The sequence below is a fragment of the Zerene cesonia genome, chromosome 19 (assembly GCF_012273895.1).
Source record: "Zerene cesonia ecotype Mississippi chromosome 19, Zerene_cesonia_1.1, whole genome shotgun sequence".
Lineage (NCBI taxonomy): Eukaryota > Metazoa > Arthropoda > Insecta > Lepidoptera > Pieridae > Zerene > Zerene cesonia.
The window spans coordinates 3824017-3841488 of NC_052120.1; the positions used below are offsets into that span (position 1 = coordinate 3824017).

General features: G+C 33.0%; 2 protein-coding genes across 2 annotated transcripts; both read left to right on the forward strand.

The window, feature by feature from the left end:
* Window positions 1–3565: 3565 nt before the first annotated feature.
* On the forward strand, window positions 3566–10590 carry LOC119834580 (polyphosphoinositide phosphatase). The gene is made up of 12 exons (XM_038358976.1): window positions 3566–3721; window positions 3810–4020; window positions 4243–4666; window positions 4892–5212; window positions 5444–5788; window positions 6318–6516; window positions 7169–7302; window positions 7784–8011; window positions 8581–8767; window positions 9158–9312; window positions 9689–9877; window positions 10150–10590. Exons 1-12 carry the CDS (start codon window positions 3647–3649, stop codon window positions 10388–10390), a joined length of 2709 nt encoding a protein of 902 aa, XP_038214904.1. The 5' UTR covers window positions 3566–3646; the 3' UTR covers window positions 10391–10590.
* An 872-nt stretch (window positions 10591–11462) lies between these two features.
* LOC119834425 (synaptojanin-1) lies at window positions 11463–17462 on the forward strand. The gene has a single exon (XM_038358783.1). The coding sequence runs from the start codon at window positions 11599–11601 to the stop codon at window positions 14875–14877; it is 3279 nt and encodes a 1092-aa protein (XP_038214711.1). The 5' UTR covers window positions 11463–11598; the 3' UTR covers window positions 14878–17462.
* Window positions 17463–17472: the final 10 nt, after the last annotated feature.

Below are 17472 nucleotides of genomic sequence, written 5' to 3' on the forward strand. Positions count from 1 at the left end.
ACCTTATTACTTAGTTTAAGTAGCATTCTTTAAGACAAAGATCTAAATAAACCTTAATAAGTATAGGTACTATTAGGTATAAAATATAAATAGAGCGTTAAAAAAATTGTCATCAAGAATTTCATAATATGTACACAATATAAATTATAATATTACAACTGCAGTTAAATATCTGAATGATTCGGTGAAATTTTAAATGTAGGTAGAAAAATAAAATAGTAAGCAAAATTGAAAATATTTTGCCCCCAAGACTCCAGTCTAATAAAAAAATATTTTATTTAAAAGATGGATCTTTAGATTACTACTCCGGTAGAAAAAACAGAGCGAATTAATAATCTTCTTGGTTTTGGAGAATTAATTAGTAACCATGGACTCAAGGTAAGAAATAAAGCGGCTGTATTCATTTCGACAAAGTGATTTTGATCGTGAAAAAAGACGGTGAAAAGTTTATATAGTTCTCAAACAAAAAAATCATTAAAATAATGGTATATTTCATTGCGGTTTCAAAGTAATTATTGACTGTGTAAGAATGAAATGGTAGCTTCACAAGAAATTGTTATTGATTTAATTCAATAATTATAAAAATATAAAAGTCAATTATTTCAATTCATACGTATGAAATAAAATTGAAACGTCATGCTATAAAACTGAAAAATCGTTTTTTATTATTTATATGTACACTACAATATCTGTTATTTAAAAATACATATACGATACTTAAAAAATATGTAGCACGTATGTATTTTATTATTTAGATTTTCTGATATATGCATATATACCGATAGCGGTTTTCAAACTTACGTTGAATTACTTTTATAGAAATTAAATAACAAAATTACTATCGTGTCAAAAACAATTTAACGTCTAAACTTTCGATAATTTCTCATAGTTAATATTTCACTAAAAAATTATAAAGCAGCACTGAATTTTTTCTGGACCTTACCCACTGGCCTTACTCTCTAGGCCAGCTTAGCGTACACAAGGGGGCTTTCGTTTCCTCAATTATTCGATATAGTTATTCTGTAGATTGGCGCGATGACTGTTTAATGATGAAACACACAAACTCTGTAGCTTTTATGACTAAAGTAAAGATTATTCATAGTATTTTCTTGTGTTTGATTTACGCGAGTATTATACATTTAGAAATTAAAATCCGTTAAAATGGTTTTAATTTCCAAAAGATTATTCATGCAAAAACATAGATTATAGTTTATACACTGTGTTTCAAATTTAATATTTAGTAATACAGCTATTAAGTGAAAACCATTTTTAGTCAAACTCATAATCAAACTCTTTTTTTATTCATTTAGGTACATTTGAAAAGTGTTTATGAATAATCATTTTGTAAACCACCACCAACGGAATTTACGGAATAAGTAGAAACACTACATCGGCAATAGCGAGTTATTTCTCGTATTATCAAACAAAATAATATACGAAAATTATTTATTTATCATTATATATAATTATTATCGGAAATACGTGATATAGGTACTAATTCTGAAATAAGTAGTATACTAGACTTTATTCAGCACTAAACAAATCATAATTTTAAAAATTGCTATGTGAATACACAACAGTTTATTACGTAGAAAACTGAGTTTTATTTAAAAAATTACAACAATAATCAATGCGGATTATGTACATATGTTGTAATGCCTATAAGGCACAGATACCGATTTCACATATTTTACCAAGCAAAAACTTCATATGTATATTTGTATGTAACCGACTTCCTTGAGACCTACTTTAAGCAATCAGATTTAATTCAAATTTTGTACCTTAATGAAAGATGAAAGATCGGTGACAATAAAAAAAAATCATGAGTTTTTATTTAGTATTATCCTGTTATCCTGATTAAAATCGTTTTTTTTTAAGAGCAGGGGACTCAATTTTATATATTCTTTTTTTTTTTATGTCATAGCGGGCAACTGAGCTGGTGGTTCGCCTGATGGTAAGCGATCACCACCGCCTCCTCTGCGAATGCGCTGCCCGCTTTTTTGGGGTAAGGGAAAAGGAATGGATTAACGACTGGAAAGAAGGAATGGACTGGGACGGATGAGGAAAAGGAAATAGGCCTCCGGCTCCCCCACTCACCGTACGAAACACAGTGGCATGCCACTATTTCACGCCGGTTTTCTGTGGGGGTGTGGTACTTCCCCGGTGCGAGCTGGCCCAATTCGTGCCGAAGAAATTTCACAAATTTTTCAAATTTGTTTTTATTCATATTCATTCATTTCATATTTCATTCATAATTCAACATTCATTCATTTTTATTTCAACAAGAAATGAAATTTTTCAAAAATGTATAAAACTCGCCCACAAATTACTAATCGTCATAAATACTCAAATTCCACGGAGTATCTCATAATAGGTAGTGAATGGTGATTTCCATGTATATTAAACTACTCTTTGATTAGTCTACTCTTTCTCAAAGGGATAAGTACTACACGTTTTTAATTGTATCTTCTTTGTCGGAAAATACAATAAAGAAATTGAATGATAATCTATAGACTATAGCAAAAAAAAAATTTTGCAAATGTCGTCCTACACTTTTAGGTAAGAAACTCGAGGCGAAATTCGGATTTTATCTCATATGTATAAAATTACACAATACAATATTTATAATATACAATATTTACACAATACATATATAATTACAATACAATATTTATAATATACAATATTTGATACCATACTCCTCCGAGACGGCTGGACAGATTCTCATGAAATTTTGTGTGCGGGTCATCTGAGTACGTCATCGGGTACGTCTGAGAATCGGCCAACGACTATTTTTCATACCCCTAAATGATAGAGTAAGTAAACACAAAATGTTTGCCGGGTCAGCTTATAAAAGGCCATTTAATATGAGATCGTTGAATGTGTTGTCAAGTGCAGTTAAGATGTTTCCTAATTTATAATAATTTAACTTATACCATTGCAATAATACCCCTACAGTACGCGCTAAGATTTGTGTCTTCTACGTCGAAGAACATGGGGTTGATGAACATGGGATATTAAAACAGTTCAATTCAGGAAAAGGTCACGAGTTGCCCTCTTACCAATGTGACTTGAAGCCGAAATGAAACGAAACATGGCATTGAAGTATGTACTCAAATATAATCACATTTCACACACACTATTAGCAATTGGACTATGTTTGCTAAACGCCTGATAGAAAATCTTTATATTTAGGTAATAGAGTAATGATATTATTGTTTCCTATCTTTTCGATACTCCTGCACGAATGAAATAAATAGATATCCATATATAACACATACAATGCAACGGTATTCTATTGGTCTATTATTATTGGTTTTCTAAAACCGTTTCCAAAATTAGTTTCTTGCTGCAAAGACCTGTGTCATCAATCAAGATCATTTCTAGATAGGTAGGTACTAGGTAAGTAGGTACTAAGTTCACATGTTCACATTACCCATATTATTGTACTACTTTTTGGATCACATAACACATTCTTCTTAATTCTCAAATAATCAGGTGTCACTTGTGACTTTACGGTTGTCAGCATTGTAGTTGTCAGCATTTTGTCATTTGTCAGTTGGCACTTGGCAATTGTCAATATCAAAAACAAACAATTTGCTTGCGAAGTTGATAAGTAATTATTATTTACATAAAATAAAAAAAAATGTCTAAACAAAATGTTTTATTTCACCCTATTATTAGTTCTATTCAGAGAATTGCACTTTATGAAACGAAAGCGGTATGTATTCTATTCTTTTGTATATTTTGATATAAATAATTACGCAAAGTCAACTTTAATAGAACTGAAAAATTATATTTTCTTTTAGAGATTTTATCTCATAGGATCGAATAACACTCAAACCAGATTTCGTGTGTTGAAAATTGATCGAACGGATCCTAGAGAGTTAATACTGGTTGATGATAAGGTGGAATATAATAAACAAGAAATACACCAGCTGTTGAACATGATAGGCTTTGGCAATAAAGGAACTCGATCTGTTGGCTTTAATAAATTGGTATCTGCTTTTGGGATTGTTGGTAATTTGAAGTTGTTTTTTAAATTTCTAATAACTACTACACTTAACACTACAATAACTGGCACACTTAAATACTCGTTAAGTTTTCGCTACAGAGGGTTAATATAATTTATTTAATGTGTGTAGTTGGATGTAGGATACAAATTACATAAAGAATTTAATATATTTGTATATAACATACTCCTTAAGATGATTGATTGATTTACAAAGATAAAAATTTTAGGTTTCATCAGATTTTTGGAGGGGTACTATATCATTCTAGTGACCAAGCGTCGAAAAATTGCCTTGATTGGTCCACATTCAATATACAAAATAGAAGACACAGCCATGATATACATACCTAATGATACCAGTAAGCCACAAGATCCTGATGAACAAAGATATGTAAAAATGTTTTTAGCAATTGATTTGTCTACTAATTTCTACTATAGCTACAGTTATGATGTGACACATACACTGCAAATGAATATGGCACCACCAAGGAAGCTAGCCCCTGCATTATTCCCTGAACCCGTCACAGCAGCTGTTTATCATTCTTATATAAACTCGAAAGCCAATGATGAGTGCACTTGTAATAAAAATGATGATGATGAAGACATATTTGAAACTTGGAAACAGCAATTGCAACAGAGGCATGAAAAAATGGGGTATGTTCAAATTCAAACTATCATCAACTTCCATAATATTTTCTCAAAACTGAGTGAATGTTTTTATCAATGTCATAATTTTGAATCTAATGACATATTTTATGAGGTATTCATTGGTAATGTTGTAATGCCTAAGTTATTCCCTACAAATCATGTGGATATAGTTGTACCTATAGTTGTTTAATAAATTACTGATTACACAATATGCATTTGTTTTTGTTTTAGAGATAATACAACAAAACTGGAGTTTGGTGTGCGTGCAGTTCCCGAGTGGAGATTTGTATGGAATAGTCACCTATTATCTGTTGTACATTCACAATTACATCCAGATTGGATCCTCTACATTATACATGGTTTTATAGAACAGAGCAATTTGAATATATTTGGAAGACCCATTTACCTAACTCTTATAGCCAGGCGCAGTAACCGATATGCAGGTACTAGGTTCTTAAAAAGAGGTGCGAACATGCATGGTGATGTTGCTAATGAGGTAGAAACTGAACAAATTGTACATGATTCTATGATTTCATCATTTTCTAATGGCAGGTTTGTATATTGTTAATTATTTGCATGCTATTCTAATAAAAATGCAAATGGTGGATTGGAGGTGTAAATATACTACATGCTATGGATGGATAAACAATCTATTTTCGTATAAAATAAATAAATAAATAAATAAATATGTGTATATTATCTTTTTAAACATTGATTGAATAATAACATTTTTGTCTTTGTGAACATCTTAATTATATTTAGTTTTTTAATATTTTATTTTAGATTCAGTTCCTTTGTGCAAATGAGAGGATCAATCCCAAGTTTTTGGTCACAAGACATATCAAAGATGGTCCCAAAACCTGCTATAGCTATAGACAGAAGTGACCCTTACGCACAAATACCAGCTAAGCATTTCAACAATCTCATGCAGAGATATGGTTCACCAATAATGATACTTAATTTGGTAAAGAAGAGAGAGAAAAAGAAGCATGAATCATTATTGACTGAAGTAATAAGCAATGCTGTTAAGTATCTCAATCAATTTTTACCCCCTGAACATGCCATACAGTATTTCCACTTGGATATGGCGAGGATTAATAAAGGGGCTGATGCTAAAGTACTAGACAAGTAAGTTATTCATACATGTTTAGATTAAGTCATTTATTCTCAGTTTAAAAATCATAGGGCCTACTGGGAATTTAAAAATTTAAACAAAGTGGATTATATGTTTTTCATACTTTAAAATGTTCTGTAGGTAGTTTCATATTACTTCATTTGTTTGGACACATTTTTTTCACATTTTTTTCGTTTTTGCTTACACATCCATGGGTGTGTCATTTTGATACATGTGGTTGACCACAGATAAGAATTTGAATAATGAATTTTGGCAATAGTAAGAATATACATAACTAGCTGCGCTCCGCGGTTTCACCCGCGTAAATCTGTATCCCGTAGGAATATCGGGATAAAAAGTTGCCTATGTGTTTTTCAGTTGTCCAGCACGTAGATACGTACCAAATTTCATTGCAATCGTTTAAGTGGTTTGTGCGTGAAAGAGTAATAAACATACACATACACATACTCACAAACTTACGCATTTATAATATTAGTAGGATTAGTAGGATATAATAATAAAACCATAGCACTTTATTTTCAGGTTATCAGCAATAGCTCGTACAGTGGTGAAGCGCACAGGTGTATTTCTAAGCACAAAAGGGTGTAGCGATGATATGGGCGTAGAGGGCCATCAAGGAGGCCGCTTGCAGACTGGCGTGGTCCGCGTTAACTGTGTAGACTGCCTCGATAGAACTAATACTGCGCAGTTTGCTATTGGCAAGTGTGTATTGGCGTATCAGGTATTGAAACATTCATATTACTCTTACTATAAATAGGTTGTGCATATGCTTAGATGAATGGATATGTGTTAGTCTTTCGTTCTTTCTTTCTTGTGGGAGTGTTTTACGCAATGCCTGATCTGATCTAGATAAAGTTTTGGAACTATTTATTGTTGCATAATAGCGCATTTACACATTCACACATGTTCGTTGTACGCGTGCCCTTTGATTCGCGACCGAAAAACCGCTCCAAACGCAAGTGCATTGAATACATATGCGTATTCGATTCGCTTCGATATTTTGACGATTTGTAAATGCCGTTTAAGAAAATATTTATCCAAATTTCGAATACCAAAAATAACAGTGAATCATACTATGAAGTATTAGCTGTTCGCCAGAGGCTTCGCCCGCGTAATCAAAGGAAAACCCGCATAGTTCCCGTTCCGGGATAAAAACCTATCTTATGTCCTCTCTCAAGTCTCAAGCTATTAGTGGATTATCCGTAAAGGAAAGGCACATAACAGAGTTACTTTCCCATTTATAATATTAATAGGGAATGTAAATACATTTTTTTATTCCCAATTGCATGATTAGTAGTGATAATAACGAAATTTGTAATTTATATAATGAAAATTGAAACTAAACTGACGAGATGTGGTTGCTATTGTTTTAGCTTCATGCTTTGGGACTGATAGCAGAACCAGTTATCGAATTTGATTCGGACTGTGCTAGATTATTGGAAGGTCTATATGAAGACCACGGAGATACTTTAGCGTTACAATACGGAGGATCACAATTAGTACATAGGTAAATAACTACATAAGGGTGATGTTGATTAATTATCGTCACAATAGTTGATTATCTTAGAAACTCATTTCAAATACATGCATATATTTTATACCATTTAATTGTAATCTGTTTATTTCTCTTTATGTACGAAAATTGATAATATGAGGTGAATTCTTATATCGTACCATACTTCAGCAATTACGAATGAACCCTTACAGTCTCTTCTTCTAACACGCTTTTATTAGCTTCATCTATATGTTTGTATGTAACGAACGTCTTTAGACTCGATTTTGACCCATTTTAAAATGACAGATTTAATTCAAACTTTATACCCTTGTGACAATATAATAATTTCTTAAGTATATTTTATTATCCGTACTAGAATCACCAGTTTTAAATAATTTCCTTACGTTCTAGAGAAAATGATACAATTTCGTTGATTCTATAATTACAGCGTGATTTGAGTTATTTTTTGAACAGTTTTTATCGTATTTTTCAGGATAAAAACTTACCGTAAAACCGCACCGTGGTCGTCCCACGGTAACGATATCATGCAGACATTAAGTAGATACTACTCAAACACATTCTCAGACGCTGAGAAACAGAACACCATGAATTTGTTCCTAGGTTTATTCATTCCTGATCCAAGTAGACCAGCCATTTGGGTGTATCCCACTGATTACTATTTGCACCATCCTGAAACCATGGTTTATATTCCTAACAGGAGGTGAGTGTTTTAGTGTTATTATCTATTATTATTGAGTACACATCAGTATGTGCAATTGATTTGAAAAAATTCCATCTAAATCAGTTCTATTCTAATATTTATCTATGGTTACACATTTTTGTCATATACTTGCAGCATACATAAGTACTATGAGTTTTAGTTAACATAACCATGTTATCTACAACTCATAGTATACATATTATATACTACTAGCTGCGCCCCGCGGTTTTACCCGCGTAAGTCCGTATCCCGTAAGAATATCGGAATAAAAAGCATGCTATTCCAGTTGTCTAGCTGTCTACATATCAAATTTCATTGCAATCGGTTCAGTAGTCTTTGCGTGAAAGAGCAACAAACACACACACACATCCTTACAAACTTTCGCATTTATAATATTAGTAGTAGGATGAGTTGTAGATAATATATTGTATATAAAAAAGTCGCTCACTTATGAGGCGGAAACACGTTTTGAGTAACACTTTGCGGCATCCGTACGCGCGCGTATTTTAAGCACAAGATTAAATTATTGCAAGCTTCTTTCTATTTTATATAATATTCTTTTTATTCAGATCGTTAACAAAATGGTGGGATGATGAAGTGGTGCGCTATTTACCTAAGCCAAGTAATGAGATGCGCAAGCTGTGCTGCGAGATCATCGGAATGCAGGGTGATACTGCGTTGGAAATGGTGGACCCTTACCAAGAGTACAACCGGCCCTTCGAGTACACTGTGTTTATGGAAAGCTTCGAGTTCAAGGTGAGATAGAAAATTAGAAAGAGTATGTAGATCTTTATGCTCGGGGGTTATCGCTTGAAAAAATAACACAGATACATAATATTCTTACAATCTTTTGTTCATAATATGAACTTAAAATAAGAAAATTTTTCTTTCAATACCTTGTTCAGTTAACCGTGTAATCTGCAAAAATGCATTTACTTTATACAAGACGCTCGTCCCGGCTCCGCCCGGATATCAAGAACCAGTTTTACTCCAAGGGAGCATTTAATCGGTATAAACTGTATCCTATCACTCAAGTCAGCTCATACCCTGTTTGAACCAAATTTCATCAAAATCCGTTCAGTAGTTCAAACTTTGATTGACACACTGAAACATATGGGTACAAACTGACAAAGAAAAAATTCACAGATGTGTCACACGCTGCGCGACATAACGCCATCGTTTGCGGAGAACTTGAGCCCGTTCGTAGTACGCGGCAGGAACCCGCACGCGGCCAAGGGTCCCGCCTCCAAGAACCCCGTCATCAGCGGCCGGTCCAGCACCGCTTCTAATAATTCCAGCGAGTGAGTGTCTTATTATATCTAAAATGTAGACTAATATATAATGATATAGTAAACTAATTTAACGATATTAATTTACCTATAACATATTTAAGTTATCATCTCATGTTCAAATTTGAGCGGAGAAAAAAGACGGAAAATTTATATATATCAGATTTGATTATTTCATATGATATTAATACGAATGAGTTTTAATCAAGGACTCGCAAAACTTAGTGTGCGAATGCCTACATAAATTAGGCAAATGCCAAAATTGCGTAAAACACTGTGAAATCATTATAAAAAGGAATATAAATAATACTAATCGACCTTATTTTATTTCTTTTCTGGAATAAATTTTGAAATTGAAAGCAGTTATTTATTTTTTGTATTTTTGTAGTTCAAACAGCGACTCTTCATCAGACGATGACCTGACCAGTTCTACTATGAGCTCTCGCCAGCCGATGTCCCCTGGTGCAGTGGTCTCCAAAGCTGAAGAAGAAGTGTCATATCAGCGTCCGCCATTTTTATTTGTTAAACGAACACTTAAACCAATAGTTAGTGAGCCAACCAAACGGGATATGTTGCTGTAAGTACAGATCAATATTGTTAAAGAAAAGTATTTAGTAATTCGTACTTTTCTTGCATCTAGGTACATTTTGACCTGAATTATTGTATTTAAATTCGACCATCATAAAATGTATTTTTGTAAATCACTCGAAACGAAATACAGTCGCTTCTTTTTTATATACAAATTAGGGGCTTCCCCGTATTACATTTATAACCTATAGCACTCAAAAATCACGTACACATCCTAAAATATTTCTTCTCTCACATTTTCACTAAAATTCTTCTTCACAGGTACAAACGTTACGTGAATTTCGAAAAACGATCCAACCCCAAATATAAGCCCGATATACCTATCGTTATGACAGTGAGCAGTGCGTTTACTATAGACAGCTCTGTTGATACCATTCCACCAACAATCACAAAGGCATCAAAGGAAATCTATGTCGATTATGTTCAACGTAGCATGGGAAAATTAAGTGTGCCTGTTGAATCTTTGCAATTATATAAAAGTTACGTTGAGTTTCGCCTTTAATTTTTTGTAACTTTTTAAACGTATTAATAAATAATTAGATAAGTTTATATGTATAGCTAATTTATAAGTTCTATATTTCGAAAATTTTATTTATTCCAGCATAATATTTACCTCGTTGTTTTAACAAAAAATTGCAAATTAATTAAATTGTTAACTTAGTTATTAGAGATAATGTTGTAAATACTGTGATTCAAATGCAATCTTGTTTCATTTTCTGATCCTTCCGATTATATAATCCATACAATAGTTATGTATTCATAAGTTTAGAGTATATGATACACTAAGCTTATCTTAGGATCTTAATTATATATAACCATTGCTCCGTCTCCGTCGGTTAAAAGAAAAATATTGAACATATAGAAAATAAATGTAGAAAAAAGTCCCACATGATATTGCGGGAGTCCTTTATCAAGCAGTGGAACAGTATAGACTCAATAAATAAAAACTTAGATTACTACGTTTATTAAACGCCATTTGAATGTTAATATCTTAGTTTTTCAGGGAGTACCCCTTAATCTCTCATCCCACCCTCTAAAGTCAAAAAATTGTCAATCGGCGGAGCTGGGGAAAGCAGGTTGCACTAAAAACTACTCTCCTTATTGTTAACGTTAGTTAATTATTTATTTCATATTTTAACGCTCATTACAAATTAAACATCGCATTAAAGAAATCCTTATTCGTACTTAATACATAATTGCTTATTTAAACTGAATCCTTAGGTATAATAATGTAATGAAAAAGCGTGTTTATTGGTCTTTTTTTACAATCTGCCATTAATTATTTACTAGGTAAGTACAATGAGGATTCTGTTATAATCTGATATTGAAATGATGCTTATTATATTCTCCTTTATAGCATTTAAATAATTATTTCTTCTTTTGTGCACAATATAAATATAGTCTAAAAAAATGAATGCCATTCGTTTTGTATGCATTAATTATTTTTTATTTTAGTTTCACACAACGTAAAGTCCTGTTAAAAATCGTGTAAATGCAGCCTTATAAAAACTAATCAATGGCAGTGACGTATTGACATTTGAAATTGATTAGTGTGACATTTGATTCAAAAAAATTATCAAGTTCCTAATTCCTATCTCGGATCGCAAGTGAACGCTGTTGTCTGTGTTTATTTCAGTGTAGTGCGATATTATTTAAGTGCCGGGGGCGGATGGCTTTGAAACTGGAACATTAGGTATTGTTTGGTACATAATGGCAATGTCAAAAGGATTTAAAGTACTAGAGAAGTCAGCGCCACCGAATCCTTACAGTATTATCTTACAACACCGAAATAAAGATACAGCCCTATTATTCGAATCCCAAGCTGTTGTTTCTCTATCATCTCAAGAAACAGATACTTTACGTAAACAGTATCATAAAATAGCAGATGCCTATGGGTGTTTGGGAGTTCTTCAACTAAATTCCGGCGAAAGTTGTATGCTGTACCTCGTTCTTGTAACGGGATGCAGCTCTGTAGGCAAAGTGGGTGACAATGAAGTATTTAAAATAACGCAATCTCAATTTTTACCACTATTCCATCAAACACAGGGAGAAGATAAAGTTGGTGAAGTTAGAAAATTATTAAACTCTGGAACATTTTATTTTTCATGGAATTCAGGTAAAACCAGTGATAATCTTTTTGATCTAACATTGTGCGCCCAAAGAAAAGCAAAAGGAGCCAGTCCAGATAATAGATTCTTTTGGAATAGAACTTTATTCATCCATCTTATTAGATTTGGTATTGACTGTGATGACTGGCTAACCCGTGCCATGTGTGGGTCTGTCGAAATTCGTACCATTTATGTTGGTCATCGCTTGGCAAGAGCGGTATTAATTTCTCGACTCAGTTGTGAGCGAGCTGGAACTAGATTTAATGTTAGAGGTTGCAATGATGATGGCAATGTTGCAAACTTTGTTGAAACCGAGCAAGCTATATATGTGGATGACTCTGTTTCGTCATATATTCAAACAAGGGGATCAGTCCCTTTGTTTTGGGAGCAACCAGGCATACAAGTTGGATCACACAAAGTTAAAATGTCCCGAGGGTATGATGCATCTACAAGTGCATGTGAAAGACACTTTTCACAGCTGAAACGTAATTATGGGTCTATTTTTGTTGTTAATCTGCTTGGTTCAAGTATGATAGGAGGTACCGAAGGGGAAGCTAATCTGAGTAATGCATTCCAAAGGCATTTAAATGAATCTGCTCATTCTGATATTGTTCAGATTATATTTGATTATCACCAGGAAGTGAGAGCTTCTTCAATAGAATCGGCCTTGGGTAAATTCAAAAAGTTTGTTGAAAAATACTATGACAGCATCAGCATATTTAGTGCAAAAGGTGTTGATATTTATAATGTGCAAAAAGGTGTAATAAGAACTAATTGCTTAGATTGTTTAGACAGAACAAACTCAATACAAACATTTATTGGTCTAGAGATGCTCGCAATACAGCTAATGTTACTCCAATGCATTGATAAAAAACAAAATGTCAATAGATTTGAGGAAGTGTTTAAACAAATGTGGATTAATAATGGTAATGAGATTTCCAAAATCTATGCTGGTACTGGAGCTATTCAGGGTGGTTCAAAATTAATTGATGGAGCAAGATCTGCTGCTAGAACAATTCAGAATAATTTGCTGGACAACTCAAAACAAGAAGCTATAGATATTCTATTGTTAGGTTCGACATTAAATTCAGAACTTTCAGATCGTACCAGGATACTATTGCCTTCAAATATTTTACATACATCTACACCAGTTCTGCGAGAGATGTGTCGTAGAGCAAATGAGTTTACTCAACCAAGTAGCATCCGCATCACTATTGGTACTTACAATGTTAATGGTGGAAAACATTTTAGAAGTCTAGCCTATAAAGATGTATCCTTGGCAGATTGGTTGTTGGATTGCCCCAATTCTTCACTCGTAAACACTGTGAATCTTAAAGATCACCCTTCTGATATATTTGCAATAGGATTTCAGGAAATTGTTGATTTAAATGCCAGTAATATTATGGCTGCTAGTTCTGATAATGCTAAAGCATGGAGTGAAGAACTAGAAAAGGTATTGTGTCGAGATGCATCTTATACTTTGCTCTCAAGCCATCAATTAGTTGGAGTTTGTTTATTTGTGTTTGCTAGAAAAGATCTAATTCCCCACATTAGAGATGTTGCATTAGATTCAGTTAAAACTGGGCTTGGTGGGGCCACTGGCAATAAGGGAGCAGTGGCTATTCGCTTAGTTATTTATGGCACATCACTTTGCTTTGTTTGTGCTCATTTTGCTGCTGGACAATCTCAAGTAAATGAGCGCAATGCAGATTATACAGAAATCACCCGAAAAGTTGCATTTCCTATGGGTCGATCTTTGTATTCCCATGACTTTGTGTTTTGGTGTGGAGATTTTAATTATCGCATTGACTTAGATAAAGAAGAAACAAGATTACTGGCAGCACAAAATAACCTACAAAGGCTGCTGGAACAAGACCAACTAACTCGTCAAAAATCGCAAGGTTTAGTTTTCAAAAATTGTTTTGAAGGAGAAATTACTTTCCTCCCCACATATAAATATGACTTGTTTAGTGATGACTATGACACGAGTGAGAAATGTCGGGCACCCGCTTGGACAGATCGTGTTTTGTGGAGAAGTAAAAAGTACACTATTGACCCTGAGTCTACATCAGAATCAGCCGCTGGAAAATTGCTTCACTATGGTAGAGCTGAATTAAAACAAAGTGACCATCGACCAGTTATAGCAATCTTGGAAATAGAGGTACTACAAGTCAGTTATACAAAATGTATGGAAGTATTCTATGAAGTTGTTCAAGATCTTGGACCTCCTGATGCTAGCATTATTGTCCAACCAGTGGAAGATATTGACAGTGATGATACTATTTTTGATGATAATTTAATGGCGATAATATTACAGGAATTGGCTACATTTGGCGAAGTTACTTTGGTGCGTTTTGTTGACGATCATACGCTCAGTATTACTTTCAGAGATGGACAAAATGCACTTGCCGCAGCTCAAAAGGGTACTATATCATCATCAGTAATACCTTTACGCGTCACGCTGAAATCACCGAATTGGATAGACATTGTGAGATCTGAAGTGGGTTTGTGTACTAACAATACAATACCTCTATTTGGGGAAATTCCAGCTGAGCGACCTCTACGTTCGGCGCCTCCTACACCTCGACGACAGCAACCAAGTAGGCCTCCGGCACCTTCTCCGACACCGCTTGTTCCATCTCGTGCACCAGCAGCGTGCCCTGCAAGGCCACCCCGACCAGCTCCAATTACTCCTGAACCTGTTGTGTCTCAAGGTTCGCTAAGCTCTCCTCCAGCAGATATGATGCCTCCTCCATCTTGCGCTCCGCCCCCGCCGCCGCCCTCCAGCAACACTCCGCCGCCAACAGGTCCGCCACCGCCTGTACCAGCACGACAAGGCGCACCACCACCTTTGCCTGCGCGTCCACGGCCAGTAATTTAAACTCCTTCGCCAAAAGATAGATGCTTAAAATGCAAAAAATAATATATAAATCGTAATTTAAATATCCGTTGACTTCTAATTATTTCGTTATTGATTGGTGTATTATGTATTGGCTGTGATGTTAATTGCATATGAAATTGTAGCAACTGTTATACATCGAAAGTTTCTTATGTATAAATATAATGTTGGTTCCTACTTTTGGTTCTTGACGTTATTATTAGGTTTTTCAATTATTTTACCTAGTAAACCTAGGTTTTCCAGAAGATATTATAAAAACATATTCAAATTTTATCTGATAAAAACATAAAATTAATTGACTTAAATTAAAACTGATTTATAATAGACCTTCTTTGGTTTGTAAGTAACAAGTAATTAAATATAAAAAATTGAGATTTCCTTTACGGAATTCCAATTTTAACATATGTATGTAAATTTATTTTTTGCTTTTCTATTTTTTTATTAATTTTTATATCAGTAACGAGCATTATACGCATTTATGTTAGGTACCTACATGAGTTGTATGTGTGTTAAAGGATCTTATCCTTGATCTCTGTTCTATTTTTTTTTATTTAGTTCCTATTTTTATTATTTTTTTTATTAAATTTATGTGTTTGTCAAAATCGTTTAAGTACTTAGTATTTGCGCTTATCATGAGATCAGTAACAATTTATCTGTAAGAAGTAATTATAGTGGTAAGAGATTATATAATAAAGAACATAAAAATATCAAATTGGGATGTTAAATGCAATACGAACAAAACTATTTATATTATTTATAAAGATTGTGATTGTTTAAATATATAACTTGTAGAAGCTTTTAATATAGAAGAATATGGGTGTTTAAGGCGTATATTTAATATAACATATAAAAATTAAATGACAAGCTGTTGTAGAGTCACTGGCTATTCATGCATTTGTAGAGAAGCTATAAATATGTGTTATTTAAATATTACAGATTGATTGTTAATAATTTATTATATATGGACTACTTATATGTGCGAAACGTTTATTCCTATTGTTAAAAATATGTCTGCCATTTTCCGATATATTCATTTAGTAGGAAATGAGGAATTTCAACTGTTATAAATACATAATCTCTGTTAAATGGGTAGTTGCAAATAATTGTATGCGTTTATTAAATATTTGATAAATTACTAACCTGTTTACCTATGTAACCTAATATTCTTGTTATTGTTGTATAGCTAATGCATGTATGCATTTATTAGAAATGTTTTACGAGCAATCGTTCGGGCGTTGATTAGATACACTTACATATGCGTGTGCACTGTGCACTTATTTCACTTACACGGTTATATTTTTTATGTTAGTGTTAATAAAATACATTTATAGAATTACCGTTACTACCTAAAATGAATACTTAAAAAAGTGCTTTGTTATGTTTATTAAAAATGAGATGTTTCATTGCGTCTGAATCCGCACATTATTAGCTACCAGATAAGTGCAGCTTACAAACGGAGTAGGCTCAAACCAATAAATTTTATTGGTCTGGTAACTAATTATCTAGGACATTTTAGATAATTCCTTATTTTAAGCCAACAATTATCCAGCTTAATTTTCTTGAAATTGGTAGCTCTTTTTTGATTTTATAAGAACTGTTTGGGACCACCCACACAACAAAATAAAAAAATTATTTATAATACATGTGTGATATGTATTCACGACACAAAGGGTTTTGTACAAATAAGCAAAAGAGCTACTGCAAAAAATAAATAAAAAAATAATAATAAAAATAAGTTTATTTGAACCAAAAAAAGAAATACACTGCAGACATTTCATGAGTTATGTGTGTAAATGCATCCAATTTGTGACCTTTCTAAACCTTTTTATTAATTGTTGCTATAGCATGGTTGTATATTAGTTGCTAAAAAAAACTTATATTTCTCCCAAAATGTTACTTGTCTAACTATCGCGGTTAAGAAAATATACAGGGACAGATGCGGACAGACGAACACCGAAGTCAACTTTTTGGGTACAGAACCCTAAACCGAAGTTAATTAGTGTTGTCTATGAAGTATTTTTCTTTGCAGTGAAAATTATTTTTTATTGATTTGGTAAGTGGAAAAAGTAATCATGGTTCAATCCTATTAAAATAAGTAGGGGGATTATACCGGCATACATTTTTTATGTAACGTTAGTAGGTACTATGATGTAATAAAATTACTTTATATGAATGTATTCAGTCTTAAGAGATCTAAGGATGTATCTGACACATTTAAAAAAATACGTAACCGTTATTTCAATTCAATGAACTTATATAAAGAAAGTACCTGTTCTTTAGATATTTATTTTCGTTTTGTTAATATTAGGTAAAATATTACAAAGCTTCTATTTTAATCACAGGTCACGTATACACGATATGGCTTGCTCATAGATGTATTATTTTTCTATGGCCTATGTTGTTTTTAAAAGTCACACCGAAGTAACAATACAATATAAATACAGTAGAATATTGCAGTTTTGCCACTTCATATACCAAGCAGAGAAAATCATTCATAAGTAGATAAAATGCTTAAAATATTATTAGAAATACTAGTTCATAGTATGTTATATTATTGTTTAAGGATACATTTAATTT